Source organism: Microcaecilia unicolor, chromosome 12 (assembly GCF_901765095.1).
Source record: "Microcaecilia unicolor chromosome 12, aMicUni1.1, whole genome shotgun sequence".
NCBI lineage: Eukaryota > Metazoa > Chordata > Amphibia > Gymnophiona > Siphonopidae > Microcaecilia > Microcaecilia unicolor.
Genome location: NC_044042.1, coordinates 84840441 through 84864043, shown reverse-complemented (window position 1 = coordinate 84864043; position 23603 = coordinate 84840441). Strand labels below are relative to the sequence as shown.

Genomic DNA, 23603 nt, shown 5'->3' with positions numbered 1-23603 from the left:
CCAACCCTCCCCCTCCGTTGCTCGCCTACCTTCGCTGGCGGGGGACCCCAACCCCCGCCAGCCGAGGTCCGCGTCCTCCTGCCGCTGCCGGCTGCCTTTGGTCCTTTCATTTTTCCATTGAAGCTGGCGCCGCCGCCGCCGAAAAAGTTTCTTTTGAATCTGACGTCGCTGCACGTTGCACGTTGTACGTGCAGGACGTCAGACTCAGAAACAATTTCTGAGTCTGACGTCCTGCACGTACAACGTGCAGCGACGTCAGATTCAAAAGAAACTTTCGTCGGCGCCAGCTTCAATGGAAAAATGAAAGGACCAAAGGCAGCCGGCAGCGGCAGGAGGACGCGAACCTCGGCTGGCGGGGGTTGGGGTCCCCCGCCAGCGAAGGTAGGCGAGCAACGGAGGGGGAGGGTTGGCAGCGGTAGGGGGGGCCAGGGCGAAATCTGCGGGGGCCCAGGCCCCTGAGGCCCCACGCAGATACGCCCCTGCACTCAACGTGTAAGTAAACTCTGGAAATTCATTGCCTGAGAATGTGGTAAAAGCAGTTAACTTAGTATGGTTTGGATTTTTCCTCTAAGAAAAGTCCATAAGCCATTATTAAGATGGACATGGGAAATTCTACTGCTTATTTCTAGAACAAGCAGCATAAAATGTATTGTACTGTTTTGAGCTCTTGTCAGGTACTTGTGACCTGCATTGCCCACTATTGGAAACAGGATACTGGGCTTGATGAACCCTCAATCTGTTCTAGTATGGCATTCACATTGCTGTGATTGGCTGTGCCAAGACTCAATTAGAAACAGAATTAAATCTGTGTCAAGAGCAATTGGAAAATACTCATTTGCTACTAGAACAAAGTCATACTACATATAATGAAGCGAAAAACAACTGTTTAATTTTGAATACAGAAAAAGAGAAAGTAGAACAGGAGTGTTTTAATGCACTGAGACATCTGGAGTACCTGGTTGAAAGAGCTTACTGGGCTCAGGACCCCCATGTACGAGCTAACTTTTGGCAGAACAGCAGTTGCTCTTGAAATTTTAAGTGATTTTATTTATTTATTGCATTGTATCCCACATTTTCCCACCTCTTTGCAGGCTCAATGTGGCTTACAATACTTCATGAATGGTGGAATTACATTAGAAGATAGACATTTTGTGTTACAGAGGATCTTGGGTAACATGATAATGGCTTACAATATATCAAGAATGGTGGAAAAGCATTAGAAATTAGACTATTAATGTTACAGAAGAATCTTGGGTAACATGGTAATGATAAAACATAATAATAATATAGCAAGTAGATATCTGATACCAAAGAGTCTAAATGGATTACTGCCAGGTACAAACAGCTGTGGATGTGTTGAAGGAAAAAGTTGCATGTCCTGGAGTAATGTATTTTATTTATTTGCTGCATTTGTACCCCACCTTTTCCCACCTATTTGCAGGCTCAATGTGGCTTACACTATGTTGCAAAAGGGGGTCAGTAGGAAACGCCCACACAAACAGCCCAGTCACAGTGCTCTAGCCACGGGCTGGGTATGCTAGCTCACTAGTGTTGTGACCTAGAGCTGGTTGCTCTACGCAGCTGCTGGTTCCCTGTGCCACTCCTGTAACAGACCACTGCTGGTCTCGGTAAAGGTCAGGGGTGAAGGCAGAAACTGTGGCCATCAGGAGCCTGCACAGACCCCAATTGGGGATTGTGGGGTCAGGGTTAGTTTCTACTGCCTCATGCCTGGCTTCATTCTCAGGGAGGGGTGGGGGGAGGCCCTAGGACCACTGAAGTCCAGTTGATTCCAGTATATATAAACCTGCTTTAGTCATTAAGGCTGGTTTCCCTCTGCTTCCAGGAGTTTGTCTGAACCTAAGAGGTCAAGTCAGTTCTGACAAGGCTGGACTTCATTTTTCATTCCTGCAAATACCTGTAACAGAGCTGTAATTTACAATCTTAAGAGCTGGGCCTACACAGCACTTACAATCCTTCACAATATTCAAATCATTCTGTTCTATCCCCAGCGTTTCTAACCTGCTAACTTCCCTTAGGAAGCATAACAAAGAAACATCACTTATGTAGTAGTATCAATCATTAAAAATGTTTCTCGAAAGAGAGGTTTTCAAAGTCCTCCTAAACAACATATATTCTATGATTTCATGAGGTTGTAAAGGTATTGAATTCCATCATTTGACTGCTAAGTAACCTAGGGCCCTGTTTACTAAGGTGTGCTAGCGTTTTTAGCTCACGTTAAACCATGTAGGCACCCATACTATTCCTGTGGGCACCTAAATTTTTAACGCATGCTAAAAATGCTAGCCTACCTCTAACGCGGCTTAGTAAACAGGGCCTTAAATGAGCTATCAAAAAACTGCAGTTAGCTGCATAGAATTGAAATGTCTCCGAAAACACAGATTTATATACAATGTTCTTAGCACTGGGACATTGGAGTTCTAAAAGTGTCTAGCTCTATGGTCAGGTAACAATCAATTTATTCATAAAGTCTGGTACTTTACTATTTGCTGTAAGAAAATTTAAAGTAGATAACAAAGGTTGATTTGGCCTCCACAGGAAGCCAATGAAACTTAACGTATAGGGGCATAGCTCTTTCATATTGAAAATACCAGTCTAGCTGTTGTGTTCTGTAATGGCTGTATTTTTTTTTCTAGCAACAGACCCATGGCCTAAATCCAAATGATTGCAATAATCAGTCTGAGATAACCAAAGAATGATCAAATGTTTGGCAGTTAAAAAAATTAATTCAAAGAAATGCAAAGTGATGCACTTGGGGTGTACAAATCCAAAAGCGCAGTACGGGCTAGGGGATGAGAGACTGACATGCACAGATCAGGATAGAGACCCTGGAATGATTGTGTATGAGGATCTCAAGGCAGTGGCTGTTGGACAAAGAATGCTCAGCTGCATTGAGGGAGGCATAAATAGCAGAAGAAAGGAGATGTTAATGCCCCTGTACAAATCATTTGTGAGGCACCATTTAGAGTACTAGGTCCAGTTTTGGAACTGGTCTCTCTTCAAGGGCATAAAAAGACTTGAGGCGCTTCAGAGGAAGGTGACCAAAATGGCACAGTAAATTTTGATGCAGTGTTTGAACACCAGGATTAAGATGGCATAAGTCCTCACACCCAAAATTGGGCACAAGAATCCCCACTAGGAGGCTTCTCCTGCCCAGTTAACCCTTTTGAATATCGACCCTGTTCATTGTTTGCCACATGGTAGACGAAACCCCTGTCCCAATTATGGAAAAATGGTTTTGGATGGGTTGGAATGGGTTTTTTGATGGCAACTCCAGTGATTGGAAGTAGGACTAGTGCCAGGTAGACTTCTACGGTCTGTAACCTAAGAATAGCAGGAACAGATGAAAAATAAGTTATTTGGTTATTTTGTGTTACGTTCATATCACACGCTGTGAGTATATCTTAGAGGAGACACATAAAGTTGATAGCGAGTAAAATGACAATTTAAACCAGCAATCCAACAATGCTTCAATTAAGTTTTGGCAATGAATATGCCTAAGCTACAACTCAAGGGTGTAGCCAGAAGTCCATTTTGGCGGGTTTCTAAAAATGGACTGGGGAGGACCTGATATTCTTGCTGCCTGTTTGTTGCCACATGGCTTGCAGGGATACCAAGCCCTGCCAGCCAAAAACATCTGTCTGGATTGCGCCTGCAACGATAATTCACTCAGGCACGCTTCGTCCGTTAATGCCGGCTCTCCCATACAAACTCAGACCTGAACTGAGCATGCTTGAGAGAGCCGGCATTAGCAGCTGAAGCGTGCCTAAAGTGAATTAAGTGCTGCGGCAGGCACGTCTCAGGTAGGTGACATCTTTGGATGGTGGGGCTTGGCATCCCCGCTAGCCATGAAGGCAGAGGGTCCCAAGCCCCACAGAGGCTACACCACTGGCCTCTTTATTCAGTAAACTAGATGGACCATGCAGGGCTTTATCTGCCGTTATATACTACAGGCCTGATATTCAGCCGATGGAGATAAATGTTTTGCTCACCGCTAACAAGAGTTATTCCTAGATAGTCAAAGCTGAGCTCTGCCTGGGCTTCAGCTTTGAATATCCAGTTATTTTTGAGCCGGCTAACATATAGCCACTTAAGTCGATATTCAACACTTAAGCAGCCATGGGGTTGCACATAAAAATAGGAAAAATTCTACGTGGTCCCATATATGCACTAAACCTGGCTGCTTAAGGGCTGAAAATCAACACTTAAGTGGCCAATTGCTGACTCCTCCCCCCAGAACACCCCCAACATAGCTGGCTGAGAGTTAAGCACTAACCGCAAATTTCAGCAGTACTTAAATTACATTGAATATCGGTCGGTTTGTTATTATGTTACCCCTCTACTAACCAGACCTTTTATCATCAGCAGATAAGTATGGGGGTAATACTCTCTCTGCCTCAATCTGCATGAAACCTCTTCTCCTTTCCACTCCCTCCTCATGGTGTATCAACTCCCTCTTCATCACAGGAACCCTTCCCCTAAAACACTACATTCCTCCCTCCTTAGCATAGGATACCCTTCCAAAACACTCCTCCCTGCAGAGGCCCCTCCAAGACAACCTTTCCTTCATATCCAGTCTCCAGAAATGGGATCGTCACAGGAGAAATAGACAGCAAGGCATGTCCTCATTCAGCTGGGAACTCCTTAGCGTCTTAAGATACCAGTTGCAGGGAAGATAGGTGTATAGGCATAATTTGGAAACTGTGTTTATTGATAATTCTACATAACATTTCATGCCAATTCCCATGTTCTGATCGAAAGGCAGACACTTACAGTAATCTCTGTCTAGAGAGGAGACAAATTCAGACCTGTAATTTGTCAAAAGATCTTCCTCTCAGAAGCGCCAGTTTCTGTTTCAGCTTCACTACTGCTCGAAGGAATCTGTGAAAAGAAAACAGGAAAAGAGAAAGAACATAAGAAGGTAGGAACTGCCAAACTAGATTGGATCAAGTGTCTATGAGCCCAGTATCTTGTGCAGGGCTGGTCTTAGCAAGTGCGGGGCCCTGTGCAGACCAATTTGGTGGGGCCCCACCCTAGCTCCACCCCATTGATAAGATTATTCCATTTTTAGAAATGTTTTTTATTTATGAAATTTCAAATAAAGACAAATGACGCTAAACTTGTACAAAAAAACTGATTGAAATAATAAGCACAATGCTATCATGAAACCTCCCCTCCCCAGAAGTGGAGTGGCCGAGCCATGGGATCATCATGAATGATGCGGACGGTCGTCCGAGGCGAGCGGAGGTCGGAGCGGAGGCAGAGCGGGGCCCCCTTAGGCACGGGGCCCTATGCGGCCGCCTTGGTCGCCTCTGCCTAAGACCGGCCCTGATCTTGTGCAGGAGGAGCCTGGTGATGAGTGCAGTGGCCCGAGAACCAGAGGAACTGGGTTCGATTCCCACTGCAGTTCCTTTGGACTCTGGGCAAGTCACTTAACCCTCCGCTGCCCCAGGTACAGAATAAATATCTGTATATAACATGTAAACCGTTTTGACTAGTCACAGAAAGGCAACAGGTTTATTTTTTTAATATACCGCCTTAGATATGAAAATTCAGATTTAATAGGCATCTCTGAGACCTGGTGGAAGGAGGAGAACCAATGGGACACTGTCATACCAGGGTACAAATTATATTGTAGTGATAGGGTGGATCGAATTGGTGGTGGGGTAGCATTGTATGTTAAGGAGAGCCTTGTATCAAATAGATTGAATATTCTGCAGGGCAAAACTCATGTTGGAATCTCTATGGATTGAAAAGGATAGTGATAGGAGTGTATTACCGTCCACCTGGCCAGGATAGACAGACAGATGTAGAAATGTTATCAGAAATTAGGGAGGCTAACAAACGGGCGAACACAATAATAAAGAATGTGGTAAAAGCAGTTAGCTTAGCATGGTTTAAAAAAGGTTTGGATAACTTTCTAAAAGAAAAGTCCATAAGCAATTTTTAAGATGGACGGGGAAAATCCACTGCTTATTTCTAGGACCAGCAGCGGATCTTGCCAGGTACTTATAACCTGGATTGGCCACTGTTGGAAACAGGATACTGAGCTTGACAGACCTTCAAGTCTATCTCAGTATGGGCTTACCGCTTGATCTTCTGGGACTACCACTGGTCCAATGTGGCCACCAGCGGTAGTCCCACCCTGAGCGTGTACCATTTCCGGGGGGGAAAAGAAAACCCCTGGAAATGGCTTGTGTGGCTATAACCCTGCGGTAATTGGGCATCGCCGCATGCTGCCCTGTTACCGCTGAATTAGTGCAGGAGCCCTTATTGCCACCTCAATGTGTGGTGGTAAGGGTTCCCTGTCACCTGGCCATGCGGTAAGAGTTCTCTTACCGCATGGCCATGTGTGCCCGGGGTCTTTTTACCTGCTGTTGTAAAAAGGGCCCTAGCGCATGGGAAAAATGGCCCTCACCGCTAGCACAGGGCCCCTTTTCATGGGTTGGAAAATTGATCTCCTGTGTGAATCCTCCTCCTGTCATTGTGTCCAGGAAGATAACTGTGGTTTTGATATGTAGATTAAAGTTTTACATTAGAACATAAGAATAGCCATACTGGGTCACACCAATGGTTAATCTATCCCAGTATCCTGCTTCCAGCAGTGGCCAATCCAGGTCACAAGTGTCTGGCAGAAACCCAATTAGCAGCAACATTCCATCTTAATAACAGACTTTGGACTTTTCCTCCAGGAACTTGCCCAATCTTTTTAAAACCCAGTTACGCTAACAGCTGTTACCACATCCTACAGCAACGAGTTCCAAAGCTTAACTATTTGAGTGAAAAAAAATTTCCTCCTATTTGTTTTAAAAATATTTCCATTATCACCAGCCTAGGGAGAGACTCAGGTCAAGGAGTTCGATGATATGTTGTCATGACATGGTTGTTAATGAGCAACCAGATCAAATTGAAGAAAGTTTTTTTTCCAAACAGTGTGAATTTAAGCTGTGTAATCTTTTGCTGAACGATGTGATCAACATGACCAACATAGCAGGATTCAAAAAGAGGATTGGGCAAGTTCCTGGAGGAAAAATCCATAAAAAAAAATTAGTCAGGTTGACTTGGGGAAACAGATACATTTTGTGGTCTGCTGGATAGTTGCAACATGTACTGGCCACTGTAGGAATACAAAAGAGAGCAGACTGGTCTTAAAGGATAGTAAACTTTCATTCACTACAAGACTTATGATCAAGTATATTATCTCACATTCACTGTTAATTTTAATCTTGAATTGATAATGAATGCGACTGTTGGGCAGACTGGATGGATTGTTCAGGTCTTTATCTGCCGTCACTTACTATGTTACATGCTCCAATGTGTTCACATACGCATGCCCGACTCGAGGGGCTGCTTCAGGGGCAAACGATTACCAGTTGGTGTTGAATTCAGACTTCACCAAAATGGTACAAACAGCATCTTTGGTGAAGCCTGAACTCAACTTCAACTACTAATCGTTTGCCCCTGAAGCAGCCCCTTGGGTGCGAAACATGGTCATGTTGGCCATGCTTATGTGAACCCCCTGGAGCATGTGTAATGAATAAAAATTTACTATCCTTTAAGACCAGTCTGCTCTCGTTTGTTTTCTACATTAGATATTGCAAACCATTTGTCCCCCACTGTAGGGGACTGCCTGCTTGGCTTGATGAACCTTGGTCCAGTCCAACTCACCATGTCTTTTCTTAGGGTTTTTTTTGTTCTTACACATCTCTATACCTTTTAAAATACCTTTTAAATTTAGCAAGAACAATGGATATAGGCTTGTCTTTAGACTTTCATGTCTGTTTCTTACTTTTCCTCTTGTTCATTGTAGCAATTCACTCTGTCTGCTTCCAAAGCTTTCTCTTCCATCCAGCGTGTTACAAGTTTCTGGTTCTCAGACTCAGTCCTATGCAATTGTTCCTCCAGAGCTCTGGTTTTCAGCTGAAGGACATCATGCTCATTTCTTAATAGCTGATGGCTCTGTTCCAGCTCCTCCAGGGAGTTCTCCTGCTCCGAACATCTCTTCATCAGCAAGCGAATTTCTTGTGCAGACCTAGAGATTCTAGATACAAAAGACACAATTTTTATCATGGCTTTCTGTATGTTACCGGGACAAAGATGATTGTCAAGAACCTGGATTTTGTTAACCAGTTCCCTCTACTTTTGTACTGTTATCACATGGCCATAGTAAACAAAAACCACCAGATCTCTAGCATGGGTACATATAGGAATGAACGAGATACCACACTTTTTATGGAAGAGACCGAGGGTGTTTATGAGGAATTTTTGAATTGATTGACCGGGGTGGGCAGCACCAGAGCAAAAGAAACTTTTCACAGCCCTCTAAGAAAACCTGAAGGGGACTGATGATCAAAAGATTTGAGTACCTGATGACGGAATAGCTATCGTCACATAGACCTCGTTTTATACCTCTTTCTTTAAGTTCACTAGCATGCAATATTCACACACACAATACTCACAGATGCAGCAATACCAACTGTACCTGAATATAACTCACTTTGAACTAATGAGAAAGGTGTAAGCCAAATCTCCTTCCCCTCCCTCTAAACAAGTTTAATTAGATTAGCAAACAAACAGAATATTTACTTAAAACTGCTGAGCACTGAATATTGCCCAGAAAACTTTTCCATGGAGGAGTGGCCTAGTGCAGTTCAATTCCCACTGCTGCTCCTTGTGACCCTGACTCTCCATTGCCCCAGGTACAAAATAAGTACCGCCGTATATCAAGTCCCATTTCCCTTTCCTAATCTCTCCCTCCCTCCACCCTGAAGCAAACCAGCATTAAAATATACACCAACTTCAAAAGATATATCAGTAACCAAATGCAGAAAATGAAAAGGTTTGCTTCAGTGAAAGATTGATCACAGAATGTAAAAGATTGATAACTCTTGTATCTATCCCAACTGAAGTGTCCAAAGTCTCAAATCTTGGCAACGGAATGATTAAGCCAAAATTTGGAGTAGGTTTATAAATCCAGGGATCCTAGGCTTTTAAGGATAATTATTTATGGAGTCCTAGGCTGTGTGCAACAAATACCAAAGAAACTATTGAGACCCATATTGCAATGATTATATTTTATTTTTCATGCAATGATTATAGCAAGTTATGGTAGCAGAAAGGACTGCAAAGGTACTGTGGATAAACAACTTGTAACTTGAGTATTCATGTTCTCTCAGTTTACCCTTATCCGATTCAATTCAGGGTATTTGCACACCGCCCTTGATCTAGAGAAGTTTCCAGAACTAGGGAAAAATCATGTCTTGTCTTGCAGCTTCTCACTACTGGAGTCTGCCTCACCTCTAGCTGTCTACAGTGATCAGATGTTTCTGCCCAGCAACATTTGTGAGTCTGCCCAGATTAACAGGCAGGGCTGTAGTTCTCTCTCATTTCTCTCTCTTTCTCTTCTCCTTTATGTCTTTGGCACCAGGGAATGCCTTTGTGCATTCTGGTCCACTCCATCTCTGGATTCTGTACAGAGCATTTTGTAGTCCACATAAGAACAGAAACCTGGAAGAACTTTTATTATTGTTCACTTGTCCAGAACCCTTATTTTATCATCCTCACTTTAATATTCCCTTATCTCTTATTTGTCCTGTTTGTCTGTCCTAATTAGATTGTAAACTCTTCGAGCAGGGACTGTCTCTTCATGTTCAAGTGTGCAGCGCTGCGTACGTCTAGTAGCGCTATAGAAATAAGTAGTAGTAGTCTTTGGGATTCTGGAATCTTGCTACTCTTTGGGATTCCACACAGAATCTTGCTACTCTTTGGGATTCTGGAATCTTGCTACTCTTTGTCCTTATCTCTTATTTGTCCTGTTTGTCTGTCCTAATTAGATTGTAAACTCTGTCGAGCAGGGGCTGTCTCTTCATGTTCAAGTGTACAGCGCTGCGTACGTCTAGTAGTGCTATAGAAATGATAAGTACTAGTAGTATTGGTTGTGACCTGATAGACCAGTTCCAATTGAATTCCTGTCAGGCAATGCAGAGCTCCACTGACTATCTCTTTTCAGATAATGAGTTAACTCTGCAACTGCTGGAATGCTCTTACCTGGGAAAAACACAATAAAACATACTGCAGCAGGACATGTTTATCCACTCCTACCCTAGCTGAGATAATATTTAACCATCTCTCTGACCTCATGTGCAACTTTCTTTAAATCAGTCACCTTACTTTCTAACTCTTCTTACTCTCTTACAGTACCTGTCTATATGTTACATCTTTGCTTTATTGTTATTTATTGCATTTGTATCCCACATTTTCCCACCTATTTGCAGGCTCAATGTGGCTTACATAGTTTTGTTATGACATTGTCATTACAGAGTATCAGATACAATTAGTAACCAAATGCTATATAATAAAAAGCACCTCCAATGTTCTGAAGCTGACTCCATGGCAGTGAAAGTTTGAAGAGCTTGTGATTTGCTGTATCCATCTCCTGAATTGACGTCACGTACTTCTGGGTTCGTCACAAACAGCACTGACCAACCACAGGATAGGAGCACGAGGCACAACCTCAAAGTCTATAGCCTTCCCTTCGAGTTCGTTCCCTCAGAGTCCTGCCCTCGCAGAAAGAGGAAATGACGTCAGCAGGCGGGACTCAGGGAACGAAGTCGAAGGGAAGGCTACAGATGGGGAAGGCTTTCAAAGACGTGGCCGCTTCGACTGAGGTAAACAGGAACGAGGGGAAGGCTATAGATGGGCAAGGCTTTCAAAGACGCGGCCGCTTCGACTGAGGTAAACAGGGGAACGAGGAGAATCGCTGGGTGGCTGGAGGGGGGGCAAGGGAAAAAGGAGAATCGCTGGGTGGCTGGAGCAGGGGAGAGAGGAGACACACTTGCACCGAGCGGTCTCACTCTATCTCTGTCACACACACACACTCTCTCTCTCTCACACACACTCCGAAAAAAAACCTTGCTAGCGCCTGTTTCATTTGTGTCAGAAACGGGCCTGTTTTACTAGTCAATTATAATGTTCTACTACATAGTGTGTTGACATTGTAAGTAGTAAACTATCAAGCTCATTTTCAAAGCACTTAGCCTCCCAAAGTTCCATAGAAACCTATGGAACTTAGCCTCTCAAAGTGCTTTGAAAATATGCCTCTATGTCATCCTTTGCATTATTTGAATATTTTTACTGCTGTAATTGCCTATTGCTCATGTTTGATCTAGTCTTACTTTATACTGCCTTGAGTGAATTCCTTAAAAAAAAAAAGCAGTAAATAAAGCCTAATAAATAACAGTAAGGCCAAGACCACAGCAAAATAACTAAGGGGGTCCTTTTTACTAAGCTGCGTCAGAAAGTGGCCTTAGCACACCTTGCGTGGGTTTTCCCCTCGCGCTAAGGCTATTTTTACTGCAACTGTCAAATGGCATTAACCTGTCATGTTGCTAATGTTTCCGTTAGTGTGTGGCCATTAAAAAAATATTACTGCATGAGCAGTTACTGCCACCCATTTTGTAGGTGGTAAGGGGTTATGCAGTAATCCTGAGCTAATTAGCTTGTGCTAATGTGGATGCGCTTTTTATCCTAAAATGAGATGCCAATTTATAGAACTGCAGATTTAAGTTTGAAAGATATTTGATTTGTTCCATAGGGGAGAATAGATAGAGTGGATGGGCAGATTGGATAGGCCATATGGTCTTTATCTGCCTACATTTTTCTCCGTTTCAAAACAGATCTATATACAACAATATGATATAAATACAAATTAACACTGGGATTTTTCCAGTGTCCAGGATGTAGCCCAGAAGCATAGCCTAGACATTAGCTTTAATCATTAGAACAATTCAGTGTATTTTTAAAAATAATATCAGAGCATGAAACCAAACAAAAGACCCCGATTCTCACCTTGATTGGTATTCTTGTATTTCAGATTCCTTTAGCTGGAGAGTTTTGTTTAGATCGAGCACAGTCTGAGATAGCTTCAAAGATGGAAAGAGAGTTTTTAGTGTTTTCCTTACTTCACAAACAGCTCCTTTTACAAAGCTGTGCTAGTAACATAGTAGATGACGGCAGAAAAAAGACCTGCACGGTCCATCCAGTCTGCCCAACAAGACAACTCATATGTGCTACTTTTTGTGTATACCCTACTTTGATTTGTACCTGTCCTCTTCAGGGCACAGACCGTATAAGTCTGCCCAGCACTATCCCCGCCTCCCAACCACTGGCTCTGGCACAGACCGTATAAGTCTGCCCAGCACTATCCCTGTCTCCCAACCTCCAGCCCCGCCTCCCACTACCGGCTCTGCTATCCAATCTCGGTTAAGCTCCTGAGGATCCATTCCTTCTGAACAGGATTCCTTGTTGTGCCCCAAAGCTGTGCTAGTGATTCCCACGTGGCAAATGTGACAAACCCCATAGGAATTGAATGGGCTTTGTCACATTTGCCGCATGAGAATCGCTAGCGCGGTTTTATAAAAGGAGTCCGAAAGGTTTAAGAAGAGAAGATTCGTCTCCGAGCTCACCTCTGTCTGAACCTTACGCAGTTCTGAAACCTCCAGCTCATATTGAACGTGCAGGGCAGCAATATTCAACTGCATTCTTTCCTGAGGTGGCGAAGCACTGTTGAGACAAGAGGGAGTCTATTAAAAAAGAAATATTTACCTGTGCAAAAACTGTTACAGAATAACTAAACAGAATATAGAAATTTTTTGTTGAATTATATTCATATCCTATATAATAATTCTCACCTCCAACGTTCTAATGTGCCTGGGACCGTGGCTCCCTCGGAGGTGGTCTGCTAGGCAGCTTAGAACGCACTGACGTCAGTGACGTCACTGACAGCTGATTCCAAGGCAAGGGGAGGAGTAGGGAAACACGCTCCTCCCCCTACCTACAAATCAGCTCTTAGTGCCCCCCCTCGATGCATCACCCAAGACCCTCCCCCTGGCACATCACCAAAGTCCCTACCCCCCCTCTCGGGCACATCAACCCCCTCGCCACCCGCAGCCGCCAATATTAATGCTGTCCAGCCGCTGCTGCTTCTCCTGTGGAGCAGCAGCAGCCGGTACAAAAAGAAAAAAGCCAAAAAAAGATTTTTAACCTAAAACACGGCTCCGTAGACAGACATCTGGCATTGGCTGTCGTCTCTGCAGCCGCTCCTCCTCTCCCGTCAACGTCACTGCCCCTGCAGGAAGAACCCTGAGGAGCGCAGCGACGTCAGAGGGGAGAGGGGAGTGGCTGCAGAGATGACAGCCAATGCCAGATGGCTGTCTATGGAGCCGGCCCGCGTTTCAGGTTAAACATCTTTTTTTGGCTTTTTTCTTTTTCTACTGGCCGCTGCTGCTCAACAGGAGATGCAGCAGCGGCCGGACAGCATTAGTATTGGCGGCTGCGGGTGGTGAGGGGGTTGATGTGCCTGAGGGGGGGGTAGCGGCTTGGGTGATGCGCCGAGGGGGGAGGGGAGGGTTGCTGGACATGGATGGCTGCGGGGGGGGGCAGGGAAGAGGGAGGTGGGGAGGGGGTCCTGAGACCAGATGGGCGGCTGCAGTGGAGGGCAGGGGAGACAGAAGGGATGCTGCAGGGGGGCAAGGGGAAAGGAGAGGAGGGTCGTTGGACATGGGTGGCTGCAAGGGGGCAGGGGAGATGAAGGTCGTTGGACATGGGTGGCTGCAGGGGGAGAGGAGGGTCACTGGACATGGGTGGCTACAGGGGGGGGCAAGGGGAGATGAGGGTCACTGGACATGGGTAGCTGCAGGGGGAGAGGAGGGTTGCTGGACATGGGTGGCTGCAGGGGGGGCAGGGGGAGAAGAGGGCCGCTGCACATGCGTGGCTGCAGAGGCAGAGGAGGGTTGGTGGGGAGGGGGTCCTGAGACCAGGTGGGTGGCTGCAGGGGGGGGGGAGAGATTACCTTGCTAGCGCCCATGTGATTTGTTGGATTATTTGTAGTAAATAATTAGCAGATTTTAGTACACACAGCTTCAGCTTTAGAAATGTTAATTTCTTTCTTCATCTCTCTCTCATTCACCCCTGAATAATTCACTGCTGAGTCACTTTAAAGTTGAAGTAACAAAACATCTGTTTACTCACAGTTTGTAGTTAGATTATAATCAGACAGGCTTATATATACATATTACTATACATTTGTATTATCAGCTCCTTCCATGTGCTTAGATGGTAATGGATGCTCACACCACCATAGATCCTCTCAGGTTAGGAGAGATCATGAGCTCCATGTGCTCCATGTGCTGCATGTGCTGCATCTAACCCCCACAGGAAGTTGCATAGCAGTGTGACCTCTCTAAGTAATTCACATCAGAGGTCACAGAGTAATCACAGAGAAATAATAGGTGACAGGCAATGCATGAAAAATATAATACATTCCAACAAACCCCTTCTCATGCATAACTGTCATGCAATTATTTATTCATACAAAGTCCAAGCTTTATACGCAGATTCACAAAACGTTCTCTGGGTAACGGTTTGGTCATGATGTCAGCTGTCATCTCACTGGTGTGACAATAGTGTAGACTGATGACCCCTTCTTTCGCCAACTCTCGCACGTTGTGGTATTTCGTTGCGATGTGCTTGGTGCGTGACTGAACCTTGTCATTCTGTGACAGTCGGATGCAGCTCTGATTATCTTCCATTATCTGGATTGGTCTCTGTTCAGCTATTCCAAAATCCAGCATAAGTTTTTCAATCCACATCAGTTCTCTGCACGCTTCCGATACGGCCACATATTCAGCTTCTGTAGAAGACAAACTCACAATACTTTGTTTATGACTGGCCCATGAAATTTGTACATTTCCATACATAAACACATATCCACTTGTGGATTTATAATCAGAATGATCCCCTGCCCAATCTGAATCACAGTAACATATTAGTTTTGGATTACTATTGGCTGAAATCTTTAATTTACAATCAATGGTACCCTTTAAATACCTTACCATCCTTTTAACTGCAGTCCAATCTGATTTGGTAGGTGAGCTGACCCTTCTGCTCAAAATTCCTACTGCATTTGCTATATCAGCCCTGTATGTGGTAGCTAGATATAAAAGCTTACCTATGGCTGATCTATATTGGATGTTATCTGGTAAAGGTTCTCTTACTGTTTCATCCTTCAGAAAATCAGTGATCATGGGAGTGCTTACAACTTGGGCATCTTGCATACCTAAACTTTCAATAAGCTCATTTATTTTCTGCTTCTGGCTTAGAAGATAAGAACCATCATTTTGTTTCTCAATTTCTATACCAAGATAGTATGACACATTACCCAGTTCTTTTATCTCAACATTGTGGTTTAAACACTTTACAATGTCCTTGTACTCTTGCTCACTTTTGCTTGCAATGAGCAGATCATCAACAAAAGCTAAAATGTATGCATATTGTCCATTTGTGCACCTAGTGTACAAACATTTATCTGCTTCACCTTGCTTAAATCCTAAATTTGTCAATATTTCATGCAATTTATCATTCCAACATTCTGCACTTTGCTTTAATCCATAAAGACCTTTGTTTAATTTACACACTAGCTGTCTTTGTTTTGTATTTATGAAACCTGTTGGCTGTTCCATATACAAGTCTTCAGTTATATCTCCGTGAAGAAACGCTGTTTTCACATCAACGTGTTTGACTTGCATGCCTTTTGAGACTGCAATGCTCAGAAGTGTTCTGATTGTCGTGTGTTTCACTACAGGTGCAAACACTTCATCAAAATCTTCTCCATATTTTTGAAGATATCCCTTTGCCACTAATCTGGCTTTATACCTTTCCACTTTTCCTTGTGCATTCCTTTTTAACTTGAATACCCATTTGCATCCTATAGCTTTCTTGCCAGGAGGTAATTTTGTAAGAATCCAAGTATTATTTTTATCCAATGCATCAATTTCTTCTTGTGCAGCTTTATGCCATTCAGCAGCTTCTTCTGCTGGCATTTTCTCAATCTCATCCCATGTTAAGGGCTCTTGAGCTTCTGCTGACTTTGTTAGGTAAGACAGTCTTGGGGGTGGAACACCTTTGTTTTCCCTGGATGAGCGTCTGACAACAGGTTGGTCTGACCTTTCCGCATCCTCTAAATCTGAGAGTTCTTCTCCAATTGATTCCCCTTCTCCAACTGTACTGTCTTCTTCAATGATCCTTTCTGTGTCTGCTTCCTCTGCCTGTTCCTCGTTAGATACAGATGAGTTGCTTTCAGACATCTGCCTTGGTATGGCATTTATATACACTGGCATGTCTATTATGGTTCTAGTTTCATATTCTGGATGATAAGGCTCATCTGGGATAATCCAGCCTTTATCAACCCTTTTGTTTTCATCAAAATATGTAACATGTCTTATGCCAACAATGCCAGTTTTCAGATTCAAAATTCTATATCCTTTGTGTCCTGGAGCATAGCCAACTAAAATGCCCCTTTCTGTTGTGGAATCCAGCTTATGCCTTCTTTGCTTTGGTACATGAGCATATGCTGTACTTCCAAATGTTCTTATGTGTGACAGGTTTGGCTTCCTACCATGCCATGTCTCATGTGGTGTGCGCTCAGCGCCTTTAGTTGGCATTCTGTTTTGTAGGTACACTGCTGTGAGAATGGCTTCCCCCCATAGTCTTTTAGGGAGATTGCTATCTGACAGCATACATCTGGTCATTTCCACAAGTGACCTAAATTTTCTCTCTGCAACAGAATTTTGCTCTGGTGTATAAGCTACTGTTGTGATATGCTGAATGCCTTCTTGTTCTAGAAATGTGCGCATGCTTTGTGAAGTGAACTCACCACCATTGTCGGTCTGAAGAACCTTTGGTTTTCTTTCAAATTTATTGCTCACCATGGCTACGTATTTCTTCAGCATGTCTGTGACTTGACTTTTTTCTTTCAGCAAATAGGCCACACAGTATCTAGAGAAATCATCCAAGAATATTAGCACAAATCTGTTATTTCCCAATGATGGGATATTAAACGGTCCACATAAGTCACTGTGTATTAAGTCCAGCACTTTATTACTCCTATTTCCTGTGTATGCAGGAAATGAGGGTCTCACACCTTTTTGAGTAACACAGTCTATGCATTTCTCCATATTACCAGCATCTGCACTTATCTGAATGCCGGTGGCCAGTTGCTTACTGTAAAGATCCTGGATCACCTTAGAATCACGATGTCCCAGGCGGCGGTGCCAGATTTCCAGACTACATTTACCATCATTCTTCCTTACTTGCGCCATATGTGAGGCTTCACCTGAAATGTTCAGCTTATAAACATCATTATGCATAAAAGCTTCAGCATACACTTCATCATTTTTAGAGATTGTGCACTTACTGTTTTCAAAATGAATCGCAAATCCCTTCTTATCTAATGTAGATACACTAAGCATATTGCAAACTGCTTGGGGAATATACAAGACATCACTTACAGGAATTTCTTTAACTTCATTAGACACTTTGCATTTTAAGAATCCAATACCTTTTGCTTGGATCTTAGCAGTCCCTGCGTTTGCAGTTTTAAGAATACCTTCCTCTGGACACATTTCCTGAAAGAAATTCTTACAATTGGTTAAATGGCATGTGCTCCCTGAATCCAAAATCCAAGTACTTTCATTTGAATTATTATTTACCATAGTCAAAGATTTTTCTGCCATTAGAAAGCCCTTGTGTTTATCTTTGTCCTTCATACATTTCCTGGTTTGAAAATTCTTTAGTTCCATTGGCTTAGGTGAGCTAGAGGGAGTGTTTTGTGTTTCCTTACACCATTTAGATACATGTCCCTCCTTTCCACATGAGTAGCAAATCAGCTTGCCCTTGGGTGGAGTTTTCCCATAGCTCCGCCTTCCTCTGTTCTTTGCCAAGAAATTTGTTTCATTTCTCTCTGACTGACTTTGAGAACACATCTCCTCAGAATCATTTATTATGCATTCCTGCCTTAGTTTTGATGTTGTCTGTTCAAAAGATTGCCCTTCAATGGCCTCATTTACAGACCTAAAAACATCAAACTTCTTTGATAGTGAGGTAAAAAGAAATGCTCTTTTCAATGCATCACACATGGGAATTCCAGAAAGTTCTAACTTTTGAAATGAAGACATAAGATGCATAATGTGATCATTACATTTACTTTTATCCCTTAATTTGGTTTCATTCAACTCTGCCAGCCAAATTGGTTGCTGCTTTGCATATGTAGTTGCATACATAGTTCTCAGTTTATATAAAATGTCCTTTGGTGTATCTTTTCCCTCCACTAATATGGCTTGTTTCTCTGAGAGAGCTTCCAAAAGCATGCACTTCACATTATAGTTTGCATTGTCCCATTCAGCCATATTTTCAGCTGTTCTGTCTTGGTCTAAGCATATATTTAATCTTTTTGCTCGAAGGAGACATATGAATCTTAGTTCCCACTGCCGATAATTAAACTCAGTTAATTTAGGCACCTTGAGAGAATAGAAAAATGGTGAATTTCTTCCCTCAGCCATTTTCTTAGCCTTCTGTCTGCTGTGTGGGGGGAGAGAGAGACAGACTGAATCTTTCCTTTAAAACTTAAGAGAAAAATGTGGCCTTTTTTTCTGCCTGGTAATATTTCTCTTCTTTTTCAATTCCTGGCCCTGGGCCCATAACCCTTTTGTTGGATTATTTGTAGTAAATAATTAGCAGATTTTAGTACACACAGCTTCAGCTTTAGAAATGTTAATTTCTTTCTTCATCTCTCTCTCATTCACCCCTGAATAATTCACTGCTGAGTCACTTTAAAGTTGAAGTAACAAAACATCTGTTTACTCACAGTGAATTATAATCAGACAGGCTTATATATACATATTACTATACATTTGTATTATCAGCTCCTTCCATGTGCTTAGATGGTAATGGATGCTCACACCACCATAGATCCTCTCAGGTTAGGAGAGATCATGAGCTCCATGTGCTCCATGTGCTGCATGTGCTGCATCTAACCCCCACAGGAAGTTGCATAGCAGTGTGACCTCTCTAAGTAATTCACATCAGAGGTCACAGAGTAATCACAGAGAAATAATAGGTGACAGGCAATGCATGAAAAATATAATACATTCCAACATGATTGCCTACCAAAACGGGCCTTTTATACTAGTATATAATACTTTTCAAAGCTTGATTCTATGAGAAATTACATTAGGCAATGAAACGTTATCAAATGCACCTTGCTTATTTATTTCGTGGTAACTTTATTCAAAAAGCATTATGAAGAACTAGTTGGCACTTCTTCCCCAACTCTGAAAATCTCTTTGGATGACCCTGAACTGCAGAACATAGGAGTAATGTTATGAAGTACGTCCCACATGCGGGAAAGGGTCATCAAAAGGCGCACATAAAAATACAAGTGCTGGCACGAGCACAAATATATTATTATTATTACATTTGTACCCCGCGCTCTCTCACTCAAAGCAGGTTCAATGCGGCTTACATAGTAATAGGGATTACAGGATATTGATGAGAAAATAAAGTTAAATTTAACAGAATAACAAAAGTGAAAGGTAGGTAAAGAGGGAGAGGGGTGAAGGAGTAGGAGAGGTGTGAGCAAGGGTAGAAGAGGCAGGAGGGGGATGGGTACAGGATAAGCAAATGGAATTTTGGTTGGAAAGATAGCCAAGGTCATTGTCATTGTCTCCTGGATATGTGATGGGTAGTAGGATTCATAGAATTAGCTTAGTCTGTTGATATACGGCCTTTCACAAACAATTGCATAAAGCTGGATTACAATTCATATTAAAAAGAGGTAAAATATAATATGTTGAGACAAAAATTAATAAAACAAAAAAAAAAAAAAAAAACAATGGAAGGTAAGAACATAAGCCTTGCCATACTGGGACAGACAAGAGTCCATCAAGCCCAGTATCCTGTAATCCAGGTCACAAGTATCTATCTACTTATTTCTATAGCGCTACAAGACAAGATCCCAGAACTGTACAACAGATTTTATGCTGCTTATCCTAGAAAGAAGAAGTGGATTTTCCCCAAGTCCATCTTAATAATGGCTTATGGACTTTTATTTTAGAAAATTATCCAAACCTTTTTTAAACCCTGCTAAGCCAACTACTTTTACCACATTCTCTGGCATCAAATTCCAGAGTTTAATTACACATTGGGTAAAGAAACATTGTCTTCAAGTTGTTTTAAATTTACTACTTGGTAGCTTCAGTGCATGCCCCCTAGTCCTTGTATTTTTGGAAAGAGTATTCAAGAAATTCATGTCTACCTTTTCCATGTCACTCACTATTTTATAGACGACAAACAAACATGCAGTTGCCTTAAATATATAAAGAAAGTAAAGATATAAAAGGAGAAAAAGGGTAATAGACAATCATTGCTCATCCTCATATACTACATCCGGGGGTGTGCTGGTAAATTTTTAACAACAGGCTCTTTCTCCTGACGTAGCCAGCTCTGCAGTTGGAAGGGCCAGGGGTGGCCGGGTGGGGGAGGGGGAGCAACACTTGCCTCTCTTTCCTCCCTCCCTTCATGCGGGCACGCTAGGCATACCTTTGCTGGCAACCAATAAATGGACTGCCACCACTCCCAAAGTCTTGCTCTGAGCAGCATGCTGGAACTTCTCTCACATGCTCGAGAAGTCCCAGCCTGCTGCCCAGAGCTGGAAACAAGGAGCGGGGAGCAGCAGTAGTCTATTTACTTGGCTGGCAGGGCTCAGTATCCCCACCAGCAAAGTAAAAGATAATTCAGCAGGGGGCCCAAGCCCACATTTTGGGAGCCAGTTGTTAAAGTAGCCATGGAGGGCTCTACTTTAACAACTGGCTCCCAAAATTCTTAAAAACTTAACAACCGGCTCTTGCGAGCCTGTGAGAGCCTGCTCCAGCACACCACTGACTACATCCCAATTAAATGTGAACTGAACATTGACATTTGGGTAGAGTTGGGATGAAGTTGCAAAGTTGACATGCATTTTATAACATATGCATTGTAAGGAGAAATCAGGCATGCCCAGAAGGGAAAAGCAGAATAAGCTAAAGCTAATAATAAAACAGAAACAATCCCTTAATTTCCCCTGCCCTGAGGAGGAACCCTCCTTACTAGAAACTATAAAGTTAGGGGGAAGGGTATGGCAAGGAGTAACCCTACCAGTTGTGAACAGATTTAGAAAGGGTCTGCTAGCTCTACTTGGCTAGGCTTGAGAGAAAAGTAAGGCAACATACACTTTTGTATTGTTTCGCACCTGTTAATGGTAAGTAGTAGTAGTAGTAGTAAAGGCACTTGAATGAAACTACTTGCAAATAGACACTGACTTGCTGACTGCAGCAATGCTGTCAAAAGCCCTAAGAAGTTTCTTTCTTTGGAGGTCATTGAGGCTATGGAACAGAGGTTTTTGATGGACTGAGGAAACTTTAGGGAAGGGCTCAAGAAGTAAACCTTTTAAAGGGATGTCCCATATGAACTGTTCTTTCTATTGTCTGTTACTGTTAACCTCTCTGCCCTATGTTGTTTCAGGCTCATCCCAACTTTGCTGACTGTCCTCCATCTCCCACACTACCCTTATAGTTCATCAAGAACTCTTAGATCAGCCCATCAAAACCAGTTAGTGGTTCCCAGTTACCGTGAGATAGTATATTAACATAGTAGACACTCGATTTTCTCTTTTCAGGGACCACAGTTATGGAATTCTCTCCCAGCATCCCTTCGCTTGCAGACTTCTTTAGGTAAAATTCAAGACAGATCTCAAGACTTTTTTTTTTATTTAAAGAGGCTTTCTGTTAGTTCCCTGTTTTCTGTTCCTATCTGCGAACCTATTGGGCGAGTGCTGAATGCATGGAAGCCCCCCCTTATGTTTTTATCCTACCCTCTTGTCTTATCAAATATTGTAGTTCTACCCCCCCCCCCCCACCTTTCTATCAAGTCCACGTTCTCCATGATATTACACTTTTTATTTTTCCTGTTTTAGAATGTAAGCTGCTCTGAAGGCTTTCTGTAGGGTGGGATAGTAAAATGTTAATAAAGTTGGAATAAACTTGAAGTAAAGGAGAAACTAGCAATCTTTTTGGGTTTAGTTCAGTTTGTTTTTTTTTGAGGGGGGATTAAAGCTGACTGAAGCATAGCTCCTTCAACTAGGAGCTGGGGTGGGGGTGGGTCAATTGGGTGGAAGGACCCTACCCACTAAAACCTATGAAAGGCCAGAAAAGGTTCAGGAGATGGAGGTGTTACCACAGAGGGTGGGCAGACAGACACCCTGTCACAGTAAGCGCCTGCAGATTACAATCAAAAAGCTGGACCTGCTTCGGGGTGGATATTACTTTGCACAGAAACCTATGCATGTGACTGACAATTATTTTCAAGGCATCTCCACATACTGCCTTTATTATATTACCCTCTTAAAAAGTTTATCTGCATCACATACCTAGACTCTGTGTTGCTGATTTCCAACTGCAGTTTGTCTGCCAGAAATTTCTGTAGATCCAGTCTCTCCATGAGTTTAGCATCTGTATGAAAAATAAGCTCTGTAATAGGATAATAGCACTAAGGAGACAATAATTCAAATGTTTACATAAGGTGAGGACACTGTGTAAAAATACCATCTTCAAAATCCAGGAGATTTACAACATTAAGGGTCTCTTTTACTTAGCAGCAGTAAGCCCACTGTGGGCTTACCGCTCACCATTCTGGAACTACCACCAGGCTGCCGAAAGAGCCTGGTGGTAGTTGCCACCCCTAGTGCATGCCGTTTCCAGTGCTACAAAAAATATGATCTATTTTTGTAGCACTGGAAATTAACCAGTGATAATTGGTCAGCACCGTTACTGCTGGGTTAGTGTGGGAGCCCTTATTTATTTAGTTAGTTTTTGCTCACACCTTTTTCAGTAGTAGCTCAATGTGAGTTACATTCAGGTACTCTGGATATTTCTCTGTCCCAGGAGGGCTCACAATCTAAGTTTGTACCTGAGGCAATGGAGGGTTAAGTGACTTGCCCAAGATCACAAGGAGCAGGGCCGCCGAGAGGGGGGGACAGGGGGGACAAAATTCCCGGGGCCCGGTGCTGCAGTCCCATCCTGCAAGTGCAGGACGTCAGATGCACAGAAGCCCTGTAGCGTATAGCGAAGATCAGCTGAGAGGAGCGCGTCTGTGTGGGCCGCGCACGCCAGAGTCAGAAGACAGCACTTCTGCTGGCGGGGGTTCGGGTCGAAGGGGCCCGGCCCGGTGGCGGAGGCGGGTAGGACTGTGGTGCTGGGCCCCCCTCAGGGGGGGCGGCTACAACCTGGGGGGTGGTAGTGGGGGTGGGGCCGGGGGGCACCCTTGTCCCGGGCCCGGCCCAGTCTCTTGGTGGCCCTGACAAGGAGCAGCAGTGGGATTTGAACCAGTCACCTCTGGATTGAAAGACTGGTGCTCTAACCACTAGGCTACTCCTCCACTCCTTACGGCCATCTCAATGGGTGGCAGTAAGGGCTCCCCTCAGAAATGGGCATGCGGTAAGCATTTCACTTACCACATGGCCATTTCTTATCGTGGAGAAAAAAAAAAAAAAAAAAAAAGACAGCCTCATACCCACTGCGGTAAAAGGGGGCCTCAGTGCACGTCAAAAACACACGCTGATGCTAGTGCAGGCACTCTTTTACTGCAGCTTAGTAACAAGGCCTCTAAGGTAGGCCAAAAATGAATTGAAAAAGAAGTTTGGCATTGAAGCAAAAATT

At 43.3% G+C, this 23603-nt stretch overlaps 1 protein-coding gene across 5 annotated transcripts in view; it reads right to left on the bottom strand.

Annotated features, from left to right (window-relative positions):
- Positions 1–23603, bottom strand: part of LOC115481854 (autophagy-related protein 16-like) — a 39777-nt gene that overhangs the window by 4560 nt on the left and 11614 nt on the right. For 3 of the 5 annotated variants that reach the window (XM_030221282.1, XM_030221281.1, XM_030221279.1), the window contains exons 3-7: positions 22316–22397; positions 12483–12579; positions 11866–11939; positions 7808–8059; positions 4792–4899 (exon numbers count right to left, since the gene is read on the bottom strand). In XM_030221282.1, the coding sequence (XP_030077142.1) occupies positions 4821–4899; positions 7808–8059; positions 11866–11939; positions 12483–12579; positions 22316–22397 (584 nt within the window). In that variant the 3' untranslated portion in view covers positions 4792–4820. Of the gene's footprint in view, positions 1–4729; positions 4900–7807; positions 8060–11865; positions 11940–12482; positions 12580–22315; positions 22398–23603 lie in introns of those variants that run through there. The other 2 variants (XM_030221278.1, XM_030221280.1) reach the window with 1 other exon arrangement.